The 27,837-nt window shown below is 40.4% G+C and overlaps 1 protein-coding gene and 1 long non-coding RNA gene across 3 annotated transcripts; both read right to left on the bottom strand.

The window, feature by feature from the left end:
* Positions 1–224: 224 nt before the first annotated feature.
* On the bottom strand, positions 225–18,109 carry LOC117947929. The gene is made up of 3 exons (XR_004657359.1): positions 18,096–18,109; positions 16,787–16,791; positions 225–391 (listed from the first exon to the last, which is right to left on the bottom strand). It is a non-coding gene; the product is annotated as an uncharacterized LOC117947929 (long non-coding RNA).
* Positions 470–15,264, bottom strand: klhl21 (kelch-like family member 21). Of its 2 annotated transcripts, none has more exons than XM_034877290.1 (5): positions 15,071–15,264; positions 5,097–6,173; positions 3,743–4,148; positions 2,114–2,186; positions 470–1,667 (listed from the first exon to the last, which is right to left on the bottom strand). In XM_034877290.1, exons 2-5 carry the CDS (start codon positions 6,121–6,123, stop codon positions 1,332–1,334), a joined length of 1,842 nt encoding a protein of 613 aa, XP_034733181.1. In that variant the 5' UTR covers positions 6,124–6,173; positions 15,071–15,264; the 3' UTR covers positions 470–1,331. The 2 variants fall into 2 exon arrangements, with proteins under 2 accessions (XP_034733181.1, XP_034733182.1); XM_034877291.1 differs by lacking the exon at positions 15,071–15,264 and adding an exon at positions 6,916–7,260.
* Positions 18,110–27,837: the final 9,728 nt, after the last annotated feature.

Genomic DNA, 27,837 nt, shown 5'->3' with positions numbered 1-27,837 from the left:
TGTTGGTCGCGCCGGTGTATGGACGGGACTTCGAAACCACGGCTCCAACGTCAAAATAGCAAGATGGAGACGCCTGTATCGAGGATATTTTGGCCCCACTTTTGTACAGTTGGAGGAAGTGGGGACGTGTTGTCCATCTTTTTATTACAGTCTATAAACCCAGTTGCCCTGTTGGGCACTGGAAGTTGCTGTGTGCTGCTCTTTATCGAAGCTTGGTTGTTCTCTCTTGTAACGCCAAAAACAACTTGTTAAGAAACAAGCATAAAGCCGAAATCTCACCTTTGGACAGCTTTTCCAGATTGTTTATATGTGTGGAATGGGCTGCCCCTTGTGGCCAAGAGAGGGAAAACACCCACTACAACTGTGGCTCTTACCAACCATGGTTTTTTTTCTGCTTAAAAAGCCCATCACCGCTTAACGCAGAGTGGGGCAAATAAGACGCTGCACTTAAAAATTATTTATATTATTCTGGTGTTAGAGGAAAAAAAGACGTTTAGGATGAGGCTGCCAGTATGCTTTGCAGAATTTCTGTAACCGACGATCTGACATTCACACACACACTCACTTCAGGCCGTAATGGTTAAGATTGGTGGAGGTGAGTAAAGAGCCAGGGTCGCCCTATTTTTTATTCTTCACACATCAACTATTTCTGTTGCTTTTCACGTCAGCACAATTGCAACACCATGAATGCCTTCCAGTAGAGACTGTCTCAAAATGGCCACTGTTAAGTTTAAAATTAATTAGTGCCGTATCACTCGCTTCAACCAACAACCACTAAGATTTAAGCAAATGATTGCGCAATGATGTCACCTATATGCACAAGGGCATTTGCCGTCATTGACACTTTGAAAACCCAGGAAAAATCCCATCAAGGTTAAAAACTAAACACAAGCACTTAAGTGCCTAGGAGTTTGTGTAACAGCTGACTGTTTGCAGCACAAAGCACAGCGGCTCCGTCTCTTTTCTCCCTCTTTCTCCGTGAAATAAGCTGCCTTCATGTACGGTCGGCAATGTCAAGATTTAAAAGCATTGTGGTGGAAAACAAACATTGTGAAATATAAAGTCTACCCGTGCTACATTGGTGGGTTAAAGAACACAACAGGATGTCACACAAATGGGCCTTTTAAGTGAAACTCCCACCACCGCGCACTCCTGCTGCGAATCGCCGGACCACCTGATCTAGTGTTAACGAACTCTAACTGTTTGGACCTTTAATTTGAAGGCAGACCAAACGGGGCTAAGAAACACCAGGTCTCTCTGTAATTCAGCTAGTTAACAGACAATGAGGGAGAACGCACTGAAAACGTTAACGTGGGTTTCTGGGTCCAAACTCAGTGTGCTGGGTTCACGTCCTGGTTCTGGTTTGGGATGAGATTGTTGTTGAGATTGTGCAGCGCTTGTGAGCGCTGGTGCCGGTGCAGGTGGATGGCGTTTGACTCGGGTATGTCGGTAGGTTCGAATGCGCTGGACACCTGCGGCATGAACTGGCGGAATATGCTGACGCTGCCGTGCCAGAACGTGGGCTGAGGCAGTCGTCCAGCAAGAGTCCACGAGCGGGTGGTCGGGTCGTACGCCTCCACCACATCCGACAGCTCAAACGTGTTGTCATACCCACCGGATACATATAATTTACCGCCCAGGGCTGCCACGCTGCCTCCAACGTGGACCTGGATGAAAGAAATGAGACCAAGAACAAACGCTGGTAAAATATAAGTGAAAGGAAGTCAAGGGAAGGAAAATTCAAAAACAACAACTTTATAATCCTTTTTACACCATCACTAGTATGATTTTATTTATCGATTTATTTAGCTACACTTTGGACTCATCAGACGAGCTTTTACTGCCTTTTGACAGTTTCGGGACGGATTGGATGATGTCGTATTATTAAAAGGCAGTAATCATTACACTCCCTTCCAACAAAGCTTGAAGTTATCAAACTGAAGCCATTAAAAAGGCTCCTGCTGTGTAGTGACACACAGCAGTTGTTGTTATTTTTCATCTTTGGACCCAATGCAGTGTTGTTGACACTTCTGTTCAAAGGTCAGAAGAATTACAGATCAGTTACTAATAATAAAGCATGCTGGCAGACTGGTGTCAGTGGTCAAATACAAACCTGGGTCATCGGACTAATTTTGTCCCACTCGTTCTTTTGAGGATTATAAACGTCCACCTCGGCGGAGTCATCCCTACAAATAGAAAGACGCCAAAGTCAAGCTACAGCTAAAACAATCATTACTTCAAATGTAGTCATGCAAACATCACTGACTACTGCTGGCTTTTAAATAATGAATCACATCCCTGTAGTCTACATGTGAGACAGCTCATTTTAAATAATAATAATTTAACTGTATATTTAACCCCTAACTAACTTTCCCTTTGTATTGTCACTTTTATAAGATAATTAAGATATTCTGCACATTGATTTAGTATTGTCCAAAAGCACCACATTCTCCTTTTTCCTATGTTTATGTGTCTAAGCGACTGATGGAACAACCATCCTTGACACTGGTCCAGTATTAAGTGTAGCGGCTAAACAAGCTACAATGTAAGTTAATAGGGCAATCGTCCAGCTTGTATTTACCTTCACAAAAGCGCTTGTTTTCCCACTGACAGGCTCAGATTAATGTTCTAAGTGTCTGACAGCATTATGAAAAGGATCCCTACAGAGAGAGACCTTTAAAACCTCTTTGAGACGTTTCTGTTTAACCAGAAACAGATCTGAAGTTGCTGGATCTGAACTTAGCAGACTCCATTTAAAAAAAGCAATACTTTTAGTGTGTGTAGAGGCAACATATTTTCTTTTGAGATCATTTTTTGGAGCATTTTTAAAGCCTTTATTTTACACTTGAAGACATGAAATGGGAGAGAGGGTGAATTACATGCAGCAAAAGGTCATTTCTATTTAATGTTTACAAAAGCAGCAGGATGAGGAGCAGGAGTGAGAGCAGGGAGTTGTTGGTTGCTGCTGCAGCCTTCGTGTGTGATACTCCTTGGTTGTAAAGACGAAGAGGACTCGGAAGGGGAACAGGGTTAGAATCGAACCCGGCCGCCGTGTTGAGGAGTAAACATCTGTATATGGGCGCCGGCTCTACCAACTGGGCTATCCGGGCGCCCGAGCCAACGTGTTTTTACATGTAAATTGAGATTATTTCAACCAAAGCTAGAGTTGTGATGTTTAGAAAAGTTGGAAAGACAACCCAAAACGGCTTATTTTGTTTCTGTCTACTTTGAATGGAGTGTAGTCTACAATGCTAAAATTGTTGGTTATTTACATGGAGTCAGGAAGGTTTAGCAAACGCAATTTCTGGGATGTTTTTATGTTTGAAAAAAGGATCTAACTCTTTAACTGAAGGATTGACCTAAGAAGTCCTTTCCATAATGTTGTCAAACACTTAGAATATTAATCTGAGCCTGTCAGTGACAAAACTAGCACTTCTGTGGAGGTAATTACAAGCTGGACGATTGCCCTATTCATTTACATAATGGCTTGTTACACTGCTGACAACTGCTGCGATCTCGCTTAATACTGGACCAACGTCAAAGATTGTTGTTCCCGTCAGTCACTTAGACACAAAATCATAGGAACATAGGTACCAGGTTGAGAAAAAAAAAATGGTAGTTACACCGTAAGATGCCTTTTTAATAAAGTGTTTTCCAGAAGTGGAAGAAGTACTCAAATGTAGTTGAGTGGAAGTATAAAGTAGCATAAAATGGAAATACTCAAGTTGTGTTTTTTCCTTACCTGATGAAGTAGATGAGGCTTTTGAGGGTCACAGTTTTGGGTGTGAAGGACCACGGCGGCAGCTCTCCACAACTGACCATGGACCAGTGGTTAGAGTCTGCATCGTAGCACTGGATGGCCATGGTGTCCTCCCCGGTCAGGGAGCCTATGGCATACAGGCGTCCGCCGCACGTGGTGACCGAGCAGTTGTCCATGGCGTGCAGCATTGGCGCCAAGGCCTCCCAGCAGTCCAGAGCCTGATCGTAGCGCTCCGTGCTGTCCGACGCAACCACATAGAGTTGACCTTTCAGCACACTGGAGCTATGGTACTCCCGGGCCTTTAGCATGGGCGCCGCCTCTGTCCACTCGTTTACGCTTGACTTGTAGCGCCACACGCCGTCGTAGAGGCGGGAGCCATCGGAGCCACCTGGAGGACACAGACAATGTCTCTACGGGTAATATGCATCATTGGTTTACATTTATTGCTGCTAGGGATGTAGAGAAATTATTTTTTTGGGCCAAAAATGGATATGATGAAAAACATGGCCAATTACTGAATGCGTTTTTTTTGCATTAAGGATCGTTATCGTTAAATATTGTTGTTTGACTGTGCTTCCACACTGCCGACATGTTTGCTGCATTCTTAAAGTGTGCCCACTTTTCACCCCACTCTTTTTTTTTGTGCAATTGTCGGCATGGCAAAAGAAAAGCATAATTTATGTACACACACACACACACACATACATAAAACACACAAACTTTGTTACTTGCCATTTTGTTGCCCTTTAAAAGCCTTAAGTACCTTCCTAATACATTTGTATCTAAATTTTACACAATTGTACTGTTATGTAAAATGAAAGGTTATAAAATCAAATCTAAATCTGCCTGTCAACATTATCTAATCATATGTATCATATGTATGTGAATGAAAATCTCCTGGCTGGAGCGTTCACATTACAGCGAATATCATATACGCAGCAACTGTAACCGCTGCACACTGTCTGTGTGGCCTGTCCTTCGGTAAGTGGGACACCAGATAAAGCTGAAGTCTAACCTCAAGATGGAGTAAGTCATATTCTGGGGTACATTTATACTGGGGCTCACAATTATTTTCTGAACATACATAATAAGCATTTACTTGTAAAATGTAATGTGTTTTTCTCGATTATATTGTTTTTTGATTTCAAGGAGCCAAAATCGAACTTTGAATAATTGTACAGCCCTATTTATATACATACATTTTCTATACTCCTTTTAATTTCCTCAATGCAAATTTCCACTAGTAATGTTGAAAGTGGAGCTTTCATGTCAGACCTCAATATTTATACTGTGTTGAAAAGATTTTTGAATAATACTTTCTCTCTGAATAACTTACCTGTGACATACATATCGTTTCCGAGGGCAGCTATGCTGTAGCCCCCCCCAAGGTGGTCGGGGAACTCAGCCAGGTAGCGCCACTGTCCGGTCTGGGGGTTGTAACAGTCCACTGTGACCAGCTCATCGCAATCCTGGTCGCAGCCTCCTACCACCACCAGGATCTCGGCCAGTCCCGTGGACGGCCGCGGCCGCATTCGGTGGCAGGGCCTGTCGTGGCGGTCGTACTCGCAGGACTGGAAGCTACGGGCCTCGTTCACCATACGGAGGCAGGTTGGCGACAGGTAGACCAGCGGGTCGCTCTCCACGTGGGCCAACAGAAAGAACCTCCGGACGAAGGGGAGTCGGACCTGCTGTAGAAGCTCGGGCCAGTAGTGAAGCCTTCGCTTGAGGTCAGCCTTCACCCAGTGCACGGCGATCTGATAAACTGCCTCCTCTTTGTCCACGCAGAGCTCGTCATCTGACAGAAACTCAAAGAGGCGCTTCCACGGCAACCGCTCAAAGTCCTTTGCTTTGGCCAGCTCCATTATGTTTTTGAGGACAAAGCGGCGAGCACTGGTCGCCAGCTCGCGGCAAGCGTAGGCCTCGGCAAAGTCCTGGATCTCTAAGCAGTTGGAAACGTCCAGGCGCTGCTCCAGGAAAGCACAGCAGGCCTCTTTGACAGAGGGGAACTGAAACAGATCTGCCGTCTTGAGCAGGACGTCCACATTCTCCTGGGTGACTGTGACCCGCCCGGTGTAGCAGAAGTCCACCAGCAGGCCTAAAAGCTCGGCCGACACTTCGTGTAGAACTACTCGGTCCATAACGCTCTCCCTCAAAGTTCCTGCAAACATGGCCCGGAAGTATGTGCTGGCAGCGGCCAACACTGTGCGGTGGCAGTGGAACTCGCGGCCCTCGGCACACAAAGTCACATCGAAAAACTTACGCTCTGCACGGAGTTCATGGATCCCCCGCAGCAGGTTGAAGGCATGGGCCGTATCGAAGAAAGGCAGGGTGGACGCTTGTGTCTGCAAGACCGGCTTTTCCATCTCTCCTCTGGTGTCTCAGTTTCTGGTTGTGGTCAGAATTATGTATTTCTCTAAAACAGATAAACATTAGAAACATACATCAAATTCTAACGCAACACATTGTATATATCATTATATGTTACACAAAATGTAGGGCCGCAATTATAAAATGTCACAAAATAGAGAAAAATACCAATCACAGCTTCCCATCACAAAGCCCATGTCTTCAAATTGTTTATTTTGACCGAGCAACAGTCCCAAATATATAAAGCTTACAATCACTTAACAGCAAGAAATGCAGCAAATCCTCACAATTGAGGAGCTGAAACATTGAGGATTTTTTTGATTGAAGAATTACATAAATGATTGAAGATTATCAAATTTTAATTTACTTAAAAGGACTCATTCCAAAAGGATTAAGAAAGAGAAGTCTAAGTCTAAATGTAGCTGACGATTCCATTCATTAATTGTGACAGCTCTTATAGCATGTTGTCAAACCTATACAACCAAATCTATACCCAGTGGTCTGTGATGGGGAAGGTTGGCAATATTTAAAACAGCATTTAACATCAAGTATTACAGTAAAAAAAAAGCAAAGAACAAAAGCAAAAGAGATTAATAAATTTACATTTCAACAACCTCTGACACCAAATGAAATGTCTTAAAGCAAAGAACAAATTAATTTCCATCAGCTAATTTCACTGATAAGTAGTGGTTACTTGAAAAATTAGACATCCAACATGTAAGAAATGTAACCAAAGTAGGCAAAAATCGTTTTGCAAAAAAAAACAGTAAAAACTTATTTTTTCCTACCCGATGAGCACATACAACAGTCCAGAAGAATCTAGCGGATCTCAGCGTGACTCGGTACATTCGAGCTCCAGCTTCTTACTGTGTTTAAGATACAGAGCTCGCTTGTGCTTAAGGGTTATAAATATACCAGCAGTGTCCATTTCCAGGCAAGGGTGGGGGTGGGGGGGGCCTTAAGGAGAACACCAAACATGCTCTCCCCCCACTGGTATGTCTCTGTGGTCAGTCAGTGTAAGTAAGTGGTCTTTGAGAGAGGAGCCAGCTGAGCCCGGGCCTCCTCACCACCATCAGCACAACCCACAGAGCTTCCTGTCAGAACACTCTGCTGTCAGCTAACCAAAGCAGCACAACAGCACATACCTGCTCTGATCACAGCTGACGCACAGGAAGAGGGACGCGTTGGGAGTCAAAAACTATACCCGCAATCAACATGAGGCATTCAGAACGGTTATGAATGGTAAAATTGTACATTTACATACATTTCAGTTGGCTACGAGGTTTAGCTGCACTTTGTGTTCAATTAATTCAAGTTAGAAATTCACTAATTGTAAATATATGACAGTTCTAGCTCCTGGAATTTGAAGATTTACTGCTTTTCCTTGTCTCACGGTATTATAGAAAACTGAACTAGAGCAGCCATTATTAGTTCCCAATGTTTTTGGTATGAGGTACCCCCCCCCGCAGCCTTGTCAGTTTAACATACGGAACCCTTCACCGATTACCAATGTAGGTATGTTTCAAATGGACACTATTCGCTTTATTATACAAGAATGGGCATTGCTCATTTTTTTCATTCAACTGAACTGTCAATATTTAGATTGGTTCGGTCAGAAATTGTACTACTACTTAGAGTGAAGCTGAAAAAAATCCCAATCTTTGGACGCCTGGCAACAACAGAAGTAATCAGAAAACAAACCAGCATCTATTTAGATGATTGACTAATTGTTTGTGGCAACCATCGCTGGTTCCAGCTTCTTAGACAATGAGTTGCTTTTCTATTTAATATCATTGCTCTATCTTTAGCATTTGGACTGAAAACAAATTGACACAGATATGGATGGGAGGGGGTTTGTAATACAATATTATATTATTATTATATTATTCAATATTATTTTCTGACTGAAATAGACTGAAACGAATAAGCAATTAATTGAGAAGATTTTAAAGAAAATAACTGGAACATTAAATCGATACAAAATATTGTAAGCCCTGTGCTAACTGTAGAAACCTTGTTGCATATTTCATATTTTTTGTCTTGAGGCCATAAATATGAAAAAATGTGGATTGTTTTTCCTTTCTGTTCAAATTTAGTGAAACACCACATGATAATCCATTACCTTGATTATACTGTAGAGACTAGTTGCTATTGACTTAGTAGGTACCTACTTTACGTTGAAGGCCTGTTCTAGGAATAATGTCACTATCTAAAGATTATCTTCTCAAAGTACACAGGTATCTTTGTACAGTGATTTGTTTAAAGGTTGTAATAAAGCCCCTTGTCCTCTGGCCAAAGGACTACACATTCCACACGAGGGTTCAACAATGCAGCGGTGCACATACTGTAGCTCTGAGGGATCAAACTGCTCTCCTGAAAGGCAGACTGGAAGACCTCAAGCCCCACACATGCACGTAACTGCAAAAACACAGTTTTACTCGTGTGTAAGTGACTGCCGTTATGTTAGAGGGGATAATGACATTTCCTTACATAGACCTGAGCTTTCCTGTCACTCAGTTGTGTTTGCAAATTCTTACTCCCACTGCCCTCACTGAGTTAACTATTCAACTATTACATGTTTTATCTCTTACTCCCACTGCCCTGTGTTACAAAGAATGAAAAAATTGGAGTCAACTATTATATGTTTTATCTTTTACTATACGTATTATTACCAAGAGCAAAGCCATGATTTAGCTTAATATTGCAGCAGTCAGAAGTATTGAGCAACTTACAACCGGTGTGTTTACCAACCAGGAATAGCTGACAGAAATTTATACTAGTTAGGTGAGAGGGAGGGAAACAATCTCAGCCCTATGACTGACGAGTACAGAGAGACCAGTATAAGAGCCAGCCACATTAAAAAGAAAGGGTCCCTATGTCCTTTTTATCAATGACTATAACAGTATGAGCCTGTCTTCTCCAGGAGCTGAACTCATGACCTGTAGTTATATTCAAAACACTGCAGGGTACAATGCGGTTAGTCAGAGGACTTTAGTGGCATCCAGCAGGACAAAACTCTAGAGTAAGGTGGTGGGCTTTATTTTCTATTCCTTAAAATGGTTGATGAGACGGTCTAGTCCATTGATATATAATAGAACCTGAATACAGTGCCAAGGTGGAGCCCCTGTTCATTCCTATTAGGAGTTCCTCAGTGGCGCATAAAGCCCAAAAAGTTTGACTAAAACTACACACACCATCCACAGTGTGTGGCCCCTAGAGCAAAGACGCTAGAGACTTCCTCCAGCCGAGCAGGCTACTTCTGATTTATTGCTCCGTTAACTTAAATAGGGATTTAACAATTTAACCATGAGGCTCATCTGAACTTTGCAATATTATCAGACCCAATGGATCACATGCTGACAGTAAAACAAGTCATTTCACAGGCTTTTTATAGGAAAAAAATGTCATTATGTGACAGACACAGAAGTTGCAATGATATTTGTTTCTCCCACTACGTTAAATTGGTTTCAAAGCACAGTGCACTTCCTGGGGGCCTCGTCCATTACTGTATTTGGGAACAATGTTACTAGTGTATCTATAGACAGACAAATAATCAGAAAGACTGACTAAGGCTGTGAGCATGATGCAAACATGCTCACAATGACAAGGTTAGCATGTTGATGTAGCAGGTAAAATGTTTGCCATCGTGGTCCACTTAGTTTAGTTAGCATGCTAGCATTTGCTAATTAGCAAAAATACAAATTCATCAGCTCAGACTGAATATATATAAAACCAAAGCATTGGAACTTTTACCTAGTGATGGACCAGAGGAAAACTCTAAACATAAGTATTGCAAATAACTCTGAGGGAGACATCAATGTAATAATTAAGTAATAACTCTGAGGGAGACATCAATGTATAAACCCAATTTCATGGCGATCCACCAAGTAGCTGGTGTAGATGTGTAGATGTAGTAGATATGTAGTTGATATTCACATAAAATCACAACAGTCAAACTCATGGTGGTGCTAAATGAAAAGTCAGTAGGATTCATCCTCTGGGGGCATGCGATTCTATTGCAATCCAAAAGAGAAAACCATCTGGCTTCCAACGGTCCAAGTTTTCAGTGAGTGTATAATGTTTATTCAGGAGCTGTTCTGTGCATGTGAAACGAGTACATCAACAAAAGGCTCAGTTTACATGAAGCTGCTTACACTGTGTCCCCTATCTCTTGGTTTAAAGAATAGCAATGCCCCTAGCTGGTGCAAGCTTGGAATTACCACCACAAGACAATTTACATACAGGCTTCAACACTGTTTTGCATTTTTGCCAACTCAGAAGAAATAGCTTTAGTGTGTATGGAAGTACCTTGGCTATTCATATTTAATATCTTAATTCGCAAGTGTCAAGCTTAGGCTGTTTTGAATATAAACTTTGTGGGTACATGACAGAGTATATGAAAAGAAGCATATAACCTTGAAGACCTTTTTCTGCAACAGTGCTCAGATTCGTGTGGTGGAGCACAGCACCTGGTACTGGGCTAACAACCACACCAAGACAGCTGCTCTGACTGCTGTCGCTCCGGGCTGCTGGGTCCGAGGCGGCCTCGGTGGAGTGACATACACCCTCTGGTTCTCCACAGCTGAGCCTGGCCATACAAAGGCAGCCACACCACACTCATCTCATCCCCCACTGAGGGGGACCAGCACAAGGCTAGGGCTATGTTCCATTTGACGTGGAAGTCAAAATTGACAAGTTCCCAGTTGAAGATTTGAAGCGGAACGCCCTCTGAAGAAAAGGTAGGAGACCGCAAAATCCAACAAAGGATGCCCTGTGCATAAGCAGTAGTTAACCCTTGTGTTGTCTTCCCGTCAAAATTTAAAAAAATCAACACTTTGTCAAGGCTTGACTTACATTTTTGTCCCTTTTACAACGCTTTTTCTGTTTGTTACTTTTTTTGACGTTTTCAACACTATGTAACACTAACTTATTAACTTTAGTTTTACAGTTATTTTTGGATTTGTGTCTCATCTATAATATAATGTATAGCATTTATGGTTGGGAACTTCCTACGCAAAAAAAAAAAATATTGACAAGACGCTAGGGCTGCAAATGAATCAAATTTTAATCGCGATCACGATTTTGACTTCCCACGATCAAATTTGCGTGATCGAGCGTTTTTTTTTTTTTAAGCGTCATTTCATAGAACGCTCTGGTTTTTTTTGCATAGCGCATCTACCGCTACTACCTTCAGACTGATCAGTTGTTCCTGCACCGTGCAGCGTCCATCACACTCCCTCTCGCAGTTATAAATAGCCTATGTGACAATAAAATTTGTTTTGGTTAAAAATCAACAAATAATCGTGAGAATAATCGCAATCAACATTGTTATCAAAATAATCGTGATTATCATTTTGGCCATAATCGTGCAGCCCTACAAGAGGCTATCTGAGGAGGCCTGGTCGCTCAAATGGTTTCCATCACTGTCCTTCAAAATCAACAGCACATATTCAAGCAGGGTCTCAGCTAAGTAGGCTACATTCACTACTGTCATAATTATAAGCATACTTCTGATGTACTTGTTTACTAAAGTACTTAAATTTGATATAAATAGCCCACTAAATTTAAGCAGGACATTTTTGTAAAGGTATTACTCCACAAAATTTATTTCACAACTATACATAGTTACATAGCAGCTCAACAATTTACATGAAACACTCAATCAACTAATAAAAATACGATGCATTGCTATAGATTTAACTACCCAACACTTATCTAAAGATCATTTTGGCTCCACGTTGGCATAACTAAAATTCTACTTACATGACAATTCATCAGTAATAATAAATAGTATAGGATTATAGTTAATAGATAAACAAATCTGAGTGTGTCCTTTAAGTACATTTTGCTGCTAGTTATGTACTTTAACTTGAGTACAAGGTATGCAGGAATTTTACTTGTAATTGAATATTTTTTTATAATGTTGTATTGCTACTTTTACTTAAGTAAAATAAGTCCTATGTACTTCTTCCATCACTGTGTCCCGATGAGGTGTCCTTGAAGTCAGTAAAGCCCTACGTAGAACTTATCGAGACTGAGCGTACAGTCTGGTAACTGAACAAAGCGGCACATTATTGATTAAACAAATTATTGAATGTTTGTTTGTGATTGCTCTTTTACATAAAGCTCTTTGTCGTTTAGTCTTGTTACTAAAATGTATTGAATAAAGAAGTCGATTATCGATTGAAATAAAAGGTTATAGGGCTGTTTTTTGGCAGTTTGCAGATTATCTGCATTGGCTTTTCATTTGCATGATAACCAAAAGTGAAGTGCGCTATATATCCCAAAAGTTACATTAAATGAAATCAGAAGCACATTTACTCAAAGTGAACGTACACCCGGCAGAACATTCTGATTGTGTTTGCACCCTAGTGTTTGCTCCATGCAATGCATCAGTTACACTCCGGTGCAATACTCCATTACACTTGGGTGTAATCAAAAGTCAAACAGACTACACCCATCCACAGTTAAATCTGAGAAATCCCTGGTTATTTTTGCACCAAGTGTAAAGGTGTTTCTGAATATGCAGTCTGCAAAGATCGCAAAAAGTTAAGTCTCATACTCAGACCCTTTATAACAATAAATCAAGAAGAGTATTTCATGTTTCAATGATAAGCCTAGTTCCAAGTTATTCTCGCATTGACAGACCTTACTCCATAACGAGCCAGATGTTACTCCACTGCGTTATGGAGTAACATCTGGATAACCACACTATCCATTTCAGGATAGAAGAAAAAATAAACACTGGTCTGTTAGCTTTTCTTTAAAACAATCCCAATCGTCTTTGGTGCCGCTAAGCTCCGAAGGCAGAGACGGTGGTTCTACAAAATAGTCTCCTGGAAGGAACTTGTTTTTGTGGAACATTCGCACCCCGTAAAAGAAACTCCACATACAGAATGAAGTTAACCGTTCACACAATACAATAACGTGATCTAGTGAAATTAGCTGGATACATTTTTTACACGTAACTTTCTCTTACCAGTTTATCATTGTGTACTTCATCCATAGCCAATGCCCACCAATTGGTGTCAAAATGTCCAGTGAGTAGTAATTGCCAACCTTCCACCTACGACTTATGCTTATCAGCGGTAAATGTTATCGTCCCGACAGCCTACAATATCCCTCACTCAGTTACCGTATATTAAAACTGTAGACTTGATTTGATTGTCAATTACAATTATATTTATGACCGTACCCAAACTAAATGTTGAATGTTTTCTGAAGGGTAAAAAAATGTCTGTGAGCTTTCACATGCTAGCAACCTAAAATAAGAGGACATTTATAGTTAACCATTGTATGGTATTTGGGTCAAATTGACTCATTCAAATTTTTGCAGAAAGGAAAATGGTTGGCTCATGGCTCATTTTTTCTATCTGAAACATAACGGCCTTACCTTATTTTCTGTAATAAACATGTATTCCTGACTCAATTCAGAAATGTATCCTGGATATGACCACTTATTTTTTTCTCCAAGATAAGAATGAACACATAGTGTTTTTTTTTAACCTTAATTATAACCTCATGACAAGAAAAAAGGAATCACACTTTCATTTTTAAATTTGTTCTAGCAGAGACGTATTGCATTCCCTAAAAATACATCTCAATTGTTTGAAATTGAGAAAAAGAGAATATTTGTTAATAAATTATGAAGTCAAATTTTATTTCAGAATTGCCCCGAGGGATACGAAAGGGTTCCAAAAGGGAAGACAATACAAGTGTTAAATGTGTATCAATCTTTCGGCCAATTGATAACAAGTTTGTAGCTCAATGGTTGCTAGCAATCTGAACATTGAGACTATCCATTTTTCAATTTCATTGTTAAGATATAAATTACAGTCAATGTGTAGGATTTGACTTTTTTTTTTATTTTTTACTTTGATTGCTTTTAGTGTTAGCATCTAAATAGACATTGTGTGGCATACCACAATGCATACAACAATGCTATCGCAATAATTGAAAAGATGATTTTATCACATTTGTATTCTACTAATAAGTGTTTTAACAGCATTTAAACAGGAGTAATTCGGCACGTTTAATTTCATCTTTGTAGTTTTAATTAATTTTGTATAAAAATAAGGACAGCTGCAATAAAACGGTACATTGACAATATAAACCGATTTCACATATATAATCAGATATATTTTATTACTGGGTTAAAATAAGTGATGCGTTTATGTGTTCACATATTAATGCATGACACAATGATTTTTATTTTGTATTATTAATCTAAAACTGTATCTAAAGCTAATAAATGACGTGGTGTAGAAGTAAAAATAAAATGGAAACACCAAAGTACAAGTACCTCAAAGTGTAGCAAGCTACTTGAGTAAATGTACTTGACGTTAGTTACATTACAACATTGGTTATAATAATTTGCATCGCTCAGGCCATGCAGCCATACAAGTCCTCATTGTTGAGCACAGTGAGGCTTCGGCCAGAGGAAAAATGTCTTTCCAAAGCCATGTTTGGCCCTTGATAATATTCAAATGTAGTAGCTAACGCTAGATACAACGTTAGCTCAGATACAGTGTCAGGCCCGAAGACACAGTCACTAAAAGCTACTAATGCTAACAACACGGTGCACGTACATTTATACCTTCTGTCTAGCTAACTGTGCCCAACTTTCCGCCGCATTACGTATCGGTTCAATGTTCAAAACACCCATGTAAGTTGTAGAGGGCTGTTTAGTTCGTTAGTTAGTTTAGTTGTTTATGATAGCTTAAAGTCTACATACCAAATAAGGTTTTGAAGCACTAAAGTGCCCTTAATTCACCGCCTAAAAGAACATAAAAGTCATGTTTATACAAAGTTAGTAGCTAACGCTCGTGATGTATCTATCTGATCTATCTATCTATCACGTAACGTTACTGCTACTGTCAATTTGTCCACCACTTGGGAAAAAAATACTTTAAAAACATGCTAACAGCGTTTTAGACAACTTACCAGTATATGCCTTTACCAGATATCAATAATTTTAATGAGTGTAACGCGTTAACACCGTACTATCGAGCTGAAATTAAAGTTTGGTGCTGCGGATCTCTTCAGCCTCTTCTGCGCCATAATAACCTCAACTGTAATGAATGTGGTCTTCAAGGACTGTCGGAACTATCAAACTTCTCACGCAGACAATCCCACACTAAACAACCACTGGGTTGGTAAACATGTAAAATGCCTATGGTCGGGCAGCACGGTTGTAAAAGAGATGTTGGACTGTTAGGATTTTACTGTGTGTAATAATAATTCCTAGTATGAGTAATAGTAATAGTAGAAATGACATAGAGTCTACATTTAGCCATTAGGCTACATTAGCTACATTTTCAATTCTGTCACATTTCTGTACATTGCTGTTGGATGTTAATTAAAAGCACACCTACCAACTACAACAACGACTACTGCTTATACTCATACTACGACAGCTACTATACAAATAACACAATACTAATTGTCAAAACTGTATTATTTAGTTTCAGACACCAAAAAAAAAAAAAAAACTAAACTTCTCTGCATGTCTTAAGGTGCAGGAAAAGCTTAGAAGTACTTGAACGCAGCATTTTAAACTCATAAATCTCAGCAAAAACAGTAATACAAGAAAGTATATATGGTCCTGAACATGTTTTCAAGTATTATACACGCTTAGTTGCACCAGCGACTGTCATTCAATAACATAACATTGCATGTTTTTATTTTTTTAATTTAGGTTTGTTTTTTCTTAAGAGAAAAAAATCCATAATAAAATTATTTAAAGGTTCTACATGTGTGAAGTTTCTCTTTTTCTATAAATCATCACGAGGCAAGACCATGACTGATTACATTACTGAAAGGCTAGTTATAGCTGTGAATGTTTAGAAAATAAAAAATGTTTTCATGCCAATGTTCCCCGCATCTGGGACCTCATGTGGCAGAATTTAGTATTCATTTGATTTATTTGTTTATTTGACAGGGACAGTGCTCATAAATCGACATCAAAGTAACCCTTAAGAAACCTCATGGTGATTTTTGTTTTAATGTGACTTGTTTTAGAGAATCTTTCTGGAAGTATAGAACCATCATGTGATTTTATGGCGAGCTCCAGTGGCAGAAACAAAAAGGATCAAATCCCGGTCAAAAAGAGACGTAGGATGTCTTTTAAGTCCCCAAATGTTTTGTCAAACGCCCTGGATTTCAAGGTTTATAAAATAACTTCAACTTTGTATCATTTTCCCTCAATCTCTCCGACTGGTCTGGAAAAATCAAAATGGGAAATGTTTTATCTTAAAGGGATACTCTCTAGGAGTTTCCAAAGTTGGAAACAAGTTGGCTTGTTTCCAACTTTGTGGGAATTTGCCACTCCAACGGAAAGGTTTACCGGGGGGGTTCCAGGTTTTACCAGGGCAGGGCAGCAAGTTCTGATAAAGGCGGTGTCCAACCCAAACACATCCTTTTCCTTAGACTTATTCAGTTTATTAATGGTTTTCTGTACTTTTCCTGACTGACCTTAATATGGAAAAGCTTTGATGGCTCAGACTTTGTGGGCTGTGACAGAGTTGCTTGTTCAAAATTCCTTTAAAAGTTTCCTTTAAATACTCTTAAAATACTCTGTCTTTTGTTCAATGCAGTTCAGTTTGTTCAGTTTTTTTTCATTAGCTGACGAGTGTCATTGTTCAGCCATGGCAAGGAGACTTTTCCTTTAAATGTCTTAGTGTATTTCTCAATCAGCAAGGATGGGACGTTGTTGACCTCAACTGAGGAGGTAATATGGAAGGAGCACTTTGAGGAAGTCCTAAATCCAGCTGACACGTCCTCTGAGGTGGAGGCAGAGCTGGAGGATGATGGGGGATTATCGTCTGTTTCCCTGGTGGAGGTCACTGAGGTAGTCAAACAACTCCACAGCGGCAAAGCCCCAGGGATTGATGAGATCTGTCCAGAAACGCTGAAAGTTCTGGGTGTGGAGGGGATGTCTTGGTTGACACGCCTCTTCAACATTGCGTGGAGGCCTGGGACATTGCCTACGGAGTGGCAGACCGGGGTGGGGGTTTCTCTCTTCAAAAAGGGGGACCAGAGGTTGTGTGCCAATTACAGGGGTATCACACTTGTCAGCCTCCCTGGTAAAGTCTACTCCAAGGTGCTGGAAAGGAGGGTTCGGCCGATAGTCGATTGAAGAGGAACAATGCAGATTCATCACGGAGTTACAACAATTTTCTAAATTGTTTGATTGAGGAACGTTATTCCAGTCTAAATTATTTAGATCATTTTCAACTTGTGTCAGCTTATTTTTGGAGATACTCGGGTTCCCTGGTTTACTTTCGTTCACGATTTTTCGTTTAATAAATGCTGCTTAGTGGGTTTTTGGACTGCCATGGTCATATCAGGATTAGAGAGCCCCGTTAGTGGATTGTATGTTGTAATAATTTGCAGGGGTCTGTTAGTGACTATCAAATCTATGATAGTTTGTTTGCATGATACTTGTTGGGCCCTTCATCATCTGCCAACGACTGTGTTTTGACAGGAGCCTTCTTTAAGTTTTTCCTACGGCTTTTCTCTAGCCAGTTAATGTTAAAATCGCCAAGAAAGATGGATTTGGTGCGATTATTTACATATTTAAAAAGTGTATCTAGGTTATGATAAAGTGAAACATCATGGGATGATGGGTTATACAGAATACTGGTCAAGTCCCCACAACCTCTGGTGATACACTGCACACCGGCGTGCAAAGTATTACTTTGTATTATGTTGTCTGAATATCTGTTCTTGGGACGCATTTGTTTCAGCTGAATTGTATTTATGTTGATAGTTTTGGATGCTTTCAATGGTTTGTTCGAATTCTTTGTTAGCAAGACACAAAAAAATATAAAATGAGAAATCTTTGCCCGGACAAGTGACTTTTGTGCATGGAAAAAAGGACAAGTGCCTCAAAATAAGTCACGCCCTGCAGATGACACTGACATTTATTCTTATGCAGCTGCCATTAGGAATATGAATGCTTGCAAACTGCTTTCAATGGACTGCAAGTACAGCTTTATCAATTAGGAATAAAGCTTGTGCTTAATGCTAAGAAGACCAAAGTCTTTTCAAACTCAAGGAAGAATGAGTCAAACCGGAATATTGTTACTGATCAGGGTAAAATAGGATTTTTAATTGATGATCACCTTTCTTTTAAGCTTCACATACAGAACTTGAAATTGAAGCTATAGGTTTTTTTCTTGAGGAACAAATCTTATTTTACTATTTGTGCCGGAAAAAGGCTAATTGATGTCACATTTCTCTCTATTGTTGATTATGGGGATCTGTTGTACATGTATGCCACATCAAAGTGTCTTCAGATGTTGGATGCTGTGTATCATGGAGCTTTATTTCAAATTGCAGACCCCTCACCCATCACTGTACACTCTACCCCACAGTGAGTTCGCCCTCTCTATCAAATTGCTGGCTTACTCGCTCTTATATCCTCATATATAAGAGGATTACAGGCAGGCTCCCATGTTACATATATCTGATTTTCTTTCTTTTACACAGAGTACTTATGGGTTAAGTACTCTGGGTCACAGAATACTATTTCATTGAATGCACCTCAAGCCCAGACGCAGTTGGTCAAAAAGGCTTTTGTCTTTGTTGCACCTTCTACTTGGAAGGACCATCAGTAACACTCAAACTGCAGTGTCTAATATTCTTAAATTACTTTAAATGTTATGTCAAAACCATAGAATATGAGTCCATTCACACAAGTTAGTCATATCGTGCAAGCATTTAAAGATATATAGTTGTATGTTAACAAAAATAAGTTATGTCTCAGCCCAAACAAAAAAACTGCCACAAAACATGCATTTAAAATTTAGGTGATTCAGGCATGCATTAAAATAATAATCCATCATGTGTTTCCAGCCGATGTTAACTGGCAGAACACTGAATATCCCCCAAGGCGGTCACACTGCTTATCAGTCCGCGGAGGACTCACTCATGTACATCTATCTCTCTTTGCTGCTCACCCCTTAGAGGAGGATAATGTGGAGGCAAGAGTGAGATGATGGCGAAAGAGTGAAATGACCTTTGCAGTGCAATTAAGAGTGACCTGCTGCTGAACTTTCCCTGGCCTCCCTGTGTCCCTCAGGCTGTGTAGATGCAGACACTTCCCACAGACATTTTCCACAGGGGTTGCAGTGACTGTGCACGAAAGGCTGTAAAATGGGCTACTCAGAGGGTCTTCTTACAATTACTACTGACTTTTCATGTCACTTGACACAGATTTACTAATTCAATTTTGATTATGACACTTGGTTATCCTTCTCACAGGGAGCAGGGACATTGTTTGAGCCTTTAGCCACATATAGATTTAAAGACATTGTCTGACATTTTTTTGGGAGTACACCTATTTGCTTTCTCGTGATTTACAGCCATGCAGCAACCGGATAGCTGAGCTTAGGATGAAGAGGGAAACTGACTGTCAGACTATTTCTTATATCCAGGACAAGTGAATTCCCCAAAATGTTGAACTATTCCTCAAATAATTCTTTCTCTACATTCATTCTAAGTCATGTTTCTGGCCACCGGTGAATTTAGGTCTGATATTCACTCTACTTTTAGCCATGTTTTTGGTCTACACACAACTCTTGGTGGAGTAACTCTACCTCCGGTCCAGCAGGTGACACTTTTTCAATGCACACCTGATCTTACTCCGGTCAAGGTGTGTATCATTCTCTTAAAGGTCCCGTGACATGATGCTCTTTGGATGCTTTTATATAAACCTTAGTGGTCCCCTAATACTGTATCTGCATTTTTTTTATATAGACCATAGTGGTCCCCTAATACTGTATCTGAAGTCTCTTTTGCATTGACCTTAGTGGTCCCCTAATACTGTATCTGAAGTCTCTTTTATATAGACCTTATTCGTCCCCTAATAATGTATCTGAAGTCTCTTTCCCAAATGTCAGCCTTGGTGCAGAATTCCAGCCACTAGAGCCAGTCCCACAATGAGCTTTCCTTAGTATGTGCCATTTCTGAGTCTGTAGCTTTTGAGGAGGTGGCGGGGGGACCTTGACCAAGTGCCACTTTGCTTGTTTGACAGCCATGATGTCTCGCTCTTTCTCATGGGTGGGCCAAATTCTCTGGGCGGGCAAAGCAGAGAAAAGAGAGGTAACCCTGCCCCTCATGACATCATAAGTGGCAAGATTCCAGATCAGCCCATCTGAGCTTTCATTTTCTCAAAGGCAGAGCAGGATACCCAGGGCTCGCTTTACACATATCACCATTTCTAGCCACTGGGGGACCAGGGGCAGGCTGGGGGAATGCATTTTAATGTTAAAAAAACTCATGAAATGACATTTTCATGACATGGGACCTTTAATAAATCGATGGTGCTTACATGGAGGAATACTTTGGTTAAGGAGTTGTCTAGGTCTGTTAGCTGGGGTATGAGAACGCCACTACGAGCAACTTCATATACAGTCATTTGAGCTTTTTATTACAAAAATATTGAATAGCGGCTTCAAACCTTAGTTCACCAGAGCAGTGATACGGTCAAATATGATCATCAAACATACTAGTGTGTGTGATCCTGCAGTCAGAACAGCGCCACATTCTCCTAATGTCAATATCTTTTGTGCATTGGTAAATATTGTAAAAACCTTGGAATTTGATTTACCATCAGACCAAGATTTTACCATTTCTTTGAGTGATAACACTTGAGAGATAATAACACAAGCCATGCAAGACAGAAAAATAAATGTGTACACCCATTTAGTCACTAGATGGAGACATTCTATTGTTTTTATGTTATGGCTAAACTTACATGTTGACCCAACAGCTCTCAGGACAAATACAATATCTCCCTCATTAATCGTGGAATAATAATGGAACAAAGAAGATTTTGGCACTATAATGCTTCTGGGTATCCCTGACTAATTGAACTGGCTGTAAACAAAACTTTGCCTCTGTAAAATGATACACTCAGAAGGATTATATTTGAGTCCTGGAAAAGCTGTCTGTTTACATCAGGCTCTACAAGCTTTTAATTTAAAGTTCCCATGCTGTGCTTCAGCACTGGGTTGCACCAGTTACTCATAAATAAACAATTGGTTTGTGTGTAAAGTCCCTCCTAAAGCTTAAATAACTACCAAGCTATTTCAAACTGTGTTGCACCATTAAAACCTCAGAGTGCTAGAAAACACTTAACTTGCGTAACTGATGATTGCTCCTAATAGCCAAATCTTGTAAATTACTTTGTTTTATGTATATGCACATGCATGGAGAAATAAAACAAAGAAACAACGATGAGAGTTATGTAATAATTGTTACAGGCTGAACGCCGCATTCTGTGAAGAAGGTGCAAAGAGTGCTATCCAACAGAGGCAGAGTAGGGCGGGTCTTTGGCGGGTCTCAGGGTCTTTGGTAAATGTGGATGTGGAAAAAGTCAATTAAACTATAAATAAAAGGTTGTGCTCCTGCCACTGGCATTGGCATGCAGATTTGGACCTTTTCCAAAAAAATGTCTTTCACACTTATTGCTAATGTGCCATTGGTTGAGCTACCATGTGCCAATGATGGCACGCATGCCTAAGGTTGCTAAACCCTGCTTTAGACATTAATTTCTTTAAAATAATTGGATATATCCATGCCATTCAAACTGTATTTAAAACGTCTGTGTCCATTTGTTCTTTCAGATTTCACTCCTCAGTCAGGGTGCAAATGTTAGCAAGCTAATGTTAGCTTTGTCAGTTAATGTTAGTTCCGTTGGCTACACTACCTCTGGCAGTTAGTAGATGAAAGTGTCTAGACTCTAGTAACAACTAATATGTATACATGAACTGGATTTTAAGATCATGGTCGTTAATTTCAACAGATGAGAGGGACACTAAACTTTTATTGAAGGACAAATAATACATCCACAATTTTACTTTGACAGGATGTGTGTAATTGTGGAACTCCTGAGAACTGAGCCTCCTAGCAAGCAAGCTAACTAACTAACTAACTAGCCAACCAGCCGGCCGCTAAATTAGTAAAGTTTAACAACTTAATTTTCATTCACACACTGCTTCACAGCACTTCTCACCAGATGAGTGTTTGGCTCCTTATCTGGAAGCAGTGAGTAGCATGAGAGCACGGTGGGTGGAATTAGCCAGCTAGCTAGCTAACTTTCCAACAAGCTAAGTAACGTTATAATTGCTAACATAGTGGACTCCTGGAAAAATACATAATTTTGTTGTCATGATTAGTTATCTGGCTTGCTAGGGGGCTCAGTTCTCAGCTCAGCAGGATCTGTATTAGAGAAAATAATTCATGTTTCTAATGTTTTATGTGCATAAAACCGCCCTGCCAGTCTACTTGCTGATGCATTTCCATCAGTCCCATGAGTCCCACCAAACTTAAAGGGAGAAAACCAAGCAGCGGACCAAACTATTGTGAGACAAGGGAGGGGGGACTTAAAATGTTTCTAAACTGAAAATGTAAAAGTTAGTCTAAAACACAAAATACTGTTAACAGCTTGCTAACGGCTGGTGCTAACGGCTAATGTGCTGCTGTCTGTAGTTTAAAACAGAACACACCTCTGCTTTGTGTAATTTTGAAGTGCTTTTTAGGTATTTATTTAACTATAATTGATGAACTGTTGTGCAATGTGGAGTATAGTGTGGATGGAGTATGGTGTGGATGGAGCATGGCGTGGATGAAGTATGGTGTGCATGGAGTATAGTGTGGATGGAGTATGGTGTGGATGGAGTATGGTGTGGATGGAGTATAGTGTGGATGGAGTATAGTGTGGATGGAGTATGGTGTGGATGGAGTATAGTGTGGATGGAGTATGGTGTGGATGGAGTATGGTGTGGATGGAGTATAGTGTGCATGGAGTATAGTGTGGATGGAGTATGGTGTGGATGGAGCATGGTGTGGATGGAGTATAGTGTGCATGGAGTATAGTGTGGATGAAGAATGGTGTGCATGGAGTATAGTGTGGATGAAGTATGGTGTGCATGGAGTATAGTGTGGATGGAGTATAGTGTGGATGGAGCATGGTGTGGATGGAGCATGGTGTGCATGGCATATGGTGTGGATGGAGTACGGTGTGCATGGAGCATGGTGTGCATGGAGTATAGTGTGGATGGAGTATAGTGTGGATGGAGTATAGTGTGGATGGAGCATGGTGTGGATGGAGTACGGTGTGCATGGAGCATGGTGTGGATGGAGGATGGTTTGGATAGAGTATGGTGTGCATTGAGCATGGTGTGCATGGAGTATGATGCTATGTCAAATATTTCCATAAACAGTATTTCTCTAAAAGTATTTAAATTACTTAATTAATGAAAGTGTTTGATGATCAGCCCAAAACATCCTTATTTGTCATTTTCCTTGATTTTTTAAAATGAATAATACTGGAATACATTTTTTTTGTCAGTTCAGATGTAGAATTTGGAACATTTATGAACTTACACATGGATTGATGTAAATAGTTCAAATGGAACAAAAACTGTAATCCCCTCCATGCACTTTTAAAGAGAATAATTCATCAAGACATCAATCACTCAATCAATCAACTCAGTTCCTGCTCTGGCAGACAAAGCAGACACACATCCGGCTTACAAAAGCCTCTCACGGTGCAGCAGGAAATAGACTGGACCGTGGTTTCAACTATAACATTGATGCTTTGTTGTGATGCTCTGTTCCATATTTTAACGGCATAGCACAGACGCTGTGTCAATTATTTATATGTCAAACCGCAGCAATGAATGTCAATACATCTCCCTGGAGAGAAGTGAAAGAAGTTTGATCAATAGAGAAGTGAAGCGGTGTAACACAGAGAAAGTGAGAAGAGGCAGACCACAAACACAGGGTTGCTGATGAAGAGAGAAAAACTTGCAGAAGTTTAATAAAACAACGCTGATTTGCGCAAACAGTTGGGCTTGCATACAGGATACAGTCATACAACACATGACAATAACTATCTGCTTCTGAGGTGTTACGATAGTAAAAGGTCAAGATGTGCTTTGGTTAATTGAATTCCAAATGTGTTGTCGCGCAGCGGTGCCTCTCCATGTGGTGACAGCTTTGAAGGGCTCGATAATAGTGTACCCTGGGCTTGTTGAAAAAGGAAGTGTATTAGGTATGGATCTGGGCGTTGTCGGGAAAACAAAACATTGGGTAGCAACCGCATAAAATATTGAACAAACTCACCTTTATTGTGCTTAACTGTATCCCACTGAGAGGATGCGGCTGATGCCTGATCAGCCTTCTGTTTATACATAAAGGTTAAAAATCTTTTTACATGCATTCTTTTTATTATTCATGCATTCAAAGAAATGTATTATCTTTATTTGCAGGGTTATTTATGATTGTCAACAGCGCTTGTAAAATGCCTCTGAGGGCGGATTAATTTCAGCTAAGATAATGAAAATTTGTATTCAGCATGCAGTGGTAGTTGAGGAGGAGGTTATTCTGTGACTCCACTATCCATTTATGTATTTATAATTTGGTGGATTCACTTGGAGTAAGAATTCAATTGTCTTCCTATTAGACACGTGTCAAACTCAAAGCCCACGTTCCAAATCTGGCCCCCTCACTTATTTTGATCCAGCCTGCATATCAATTTAGGCTCGCTCACAATAGATTTGGGCCCTTCTAGTTTTGCAGCAAACCAAAGAAATTGAAAAATTGTTTGCCCTTGATGTGATTCTCATTTTCCAGTTTGGCTCTTAGTGAAGTTGAGTTTGACACTCCTGCTCTAAGAAAAAGTTAAAAACATCAATTTTTTGTTTAAATGTTTCTCCATGGCTCCCTGTTGCATCCTGCGAAATGTCTAACTCAATTCACTGTGTGTTCCACACATTTCTCCAACACCACACAGTTTGTGTTATGGATTTAATGTCTTGCTGCTGCCATAAGGTTTATGATGAAGTGAAGGAGATGAGTGTAATGGGCTCCCCGTGGGCTCAAATCTACATTTGTTCCATGTTGCAAGAGCTGCCGCTACGACTGTTCATGTGCTGTCATAAAGAGCATCTTCCAATCAAGCATCACTGTATGTGCTTCTTAAAGGTCCCATGGCATGAAAATGTCCCTTTATGAGTTTTTTTTAACATTAATATGTATTCCCCCAGCCTGCCTATGGTGCCCCAGTGGCTAGGATTGGTGATAGGTGAAAACCCAGCCCTGGGTTTCCTGCTCTGCCTTTGAGAAAATGAAAGCTCAGATAGACCAATCTGGAATCTTGCCTCTTATAAATTCATAAGGATCATAGATCCCCTCTCCTCCTCAAAAGCTACAGACTCAGAAATGACACATACTAAGGAAAGCTCATTGTGGGACTGGCTCTAGTGGCTTTACTTCTTCAACATGGCTGATTTTTGGGAAAGAGACTTCAGAGTCAGTATTAGGGGACCACTAAGGTCTATATAAAAGAGACTTCAGATACATTATAAGGGGACCACTAAGGTTATATAAAAGAGACTTCAGATACAGTTTTAGGGGACCACTGAGGTCTATATAAAAGAGACTTCAGATACAGTATTAGGGGACCACTGAGGTCTACATAAAAGAGACTTCAGAGACAGTATTAGGGGACCACCAAGGTCTATATAAAAGAGACTTCAGATACAGTATTAGGGGACCACTGAGGTCTACATAAAAGAGACTTTAGATGCAGTATTAGGGGACCACTAAGGCCTATGTAAAAGTATCAAAAGAGCACCACGTCATGGGGCCTTTAATCACAGCACAAATCCTCTGTCAAACATTTGGTGTTCACTATTATCTTGGCTCACAGGTAAAACACGGTTAATGCCAAATTACACATTGTTTTAATTGCTGAGCAATTCTGCACAAGGCGTGGCAGAAGAAAACTAAATTGCAAAGCATAATCGTAACACCTGTCAGCATGTCAGTGGTGAGATTGAAAAGAAGCTGATTGAAATACGTTTCTTTTTGTTGTGTTTGGGTCCCTAAAGTGCACTGTGTAGATGAGGAAATCGCTTTTCCTGCACCCCAGTCATCAGTCCTGGCTGTGCTGTGCTTGCAGTTGCATATTATAGTTTTATCTTATATTTACCGATGTTTTCCTCTCTGTTGCTGATGTATTCACTAGGGGAAGAACACTTTAGAGTTGGTTTACTGTGATTAATAATTTCTGAAGGCATTGGTTATCTGCTTGCCGGGCGCTCACACAGCCAGCCTACATAATAATCTGCAGTCTAATCCAATCATATACTGCTGATGAGTGGAACACAACCTCTGTTGGCACATCTGCATTTGCTGAGTGCACACTAAGAGAAATATAGCTGGAATTTGCAAAACCCTCTGTTTTCTCTTTGCATTAGCAATAAAAACGTCCCTTCTTAGTCTTTCCGATTGTACGTGACCGTGATGGTTTATACTGCCATTAAAGGAGCCATCAAAGTGCCTAAATGGAAGATTAGACGCCATTCATCCTCCTGGAAAATATATTGTCTGAAGATTCCAAGACAGTGTTTTTCTAAGACATCAGCAAAATGTTTCTGTGGTTTCATTTATCATGATACCAGTCTTCTCTTTCACCCAAGGAGTAAACAGTTACTTCCTCCTCACTGCCAAGGACTGCTCACATACAGTATCTATCTGCTGGTTTAGCCTGCCTCTGAACACGACCAATTAATCATGCACCATGAATATGTGTACCAACTGTAATGGCTTACAATCTATGCATGAGTGCTGGATGGCCCAGTGCTACAAGGCACAAAGTGACACAGTCAAACAAAATAGCAGCGGGTGTTAACAACTGTTCTGTGAGAAAAATGGATTTTCCATTATCACTGTGACCAAGTTCGAGAGTGTTTGAGTAGGCGTTAGTCATCTTGCTTTACATAATTATTTGGTGCACTCGAAGTTCACTTTAATCAGTCAGTCAGCCGTCTGCAAAGATGTCAAGCTCTTTCTGCGGGACGTGCAAAAACAAATTAAAAGGAAAAATGAACATTAGGAAATGAACTGTTCCTCCAAACCGTTCGTTCTAACTATGCTCTCGTTACATGCAGTTTATCCGGTCTCCAGGACTCACGATGATTCATCCAGGTTCAAATGAACAAACCGCCCTAGTTCTAGAAAGTGTGAAAACAGAAATTCAATAAGTCAAAGTGTCAGAACAGGAACAGAACCACAGATGTGTGGTGAGACTCTATTACTGTGACAGCAACTGAAATAAATAATTGGATAATCCTACACTTGGCTTTATGTTTGCATATTTCAACTAATTCCCACTAAATCCCTCACCAGCACCCTCCCGAAACATCCACAGATATAACACGTCAACTAAATGAGCGGCTTAAAAAGTGAATGTCTCCAGTTTCTGCTCATTCCTCAGGCTGCCACCTTCCCTCGCTGTGCGTACACAGGAAGTGACAGCAACACAGCAGCATCCCCACTGACAAAACTATTCATGTCTTTGGAAAATAATAAGACATTAAACCCTAGGAGGGCCGGAGAGCCTTATGTTGCTCGCAGCCTGTTTTTGCAGAACGGCTTTGCCTCCAACTCGCCAAAGGCGCTGAGATTTGGGGGATCCTGCCTCCTGCCACATCTCTGAGGCAGCTGTGTTATTATGGATGGAGATTACTGAGTGGTAGTGGGCAGAAGACTGCCTTAACTGATTATTAAGGAAACAAAGAGTGCAGCCTGCCATGGGGTGGCCTGCTGATGTCTGTTTGAACATATTTAAGTTCCAAGGGTTCAATCAAAGAACCTTTTGCTACAAAAAGAGACCAACATTTGATTTGTACTGG

This window comes from Etheostoma cragini, chromosome 7, assembly GCF_013103735.1.
Source record: "Etheostoma cragini isolate CJK2018 chromosome 7, CSU_Ecrag_1.0, whole genome shotgun sequence".
NCBI lineage: Eukaryota > Metazoa > Chordata > Actinopteri > Perciformes > Percidae > Etheostoma > Etheostoma cragini.
This window is presented reverse-complemented; position numbering and strand designations above follow the sequence as displayed.

Bases quoted from the DNA above. Each gene is read 5' to 3' on its own strand.
- klhl21 (XM_034877290.1), bottom strand. From the start codon at position 6,123: ATGGAAAAGCCGGTCTTGCAGACACAAGCGTCCACCCTGCCTTTCTTC. The intron at 4,149-5,096 runs GTAAGTTATTCA...TGTGTCCTCCAG, and splicing joins AAACGATATGTATGTCACAG to GTGGCTCCGATGGCTCCCGC. The intron at 1,668-2,113 runs GTTTGTATTTGA...TCTTTCATCCAG, and splicing joins AAATTAGTCCGATGACCCAG to GTCCACGTTGGAGGCAGCGT.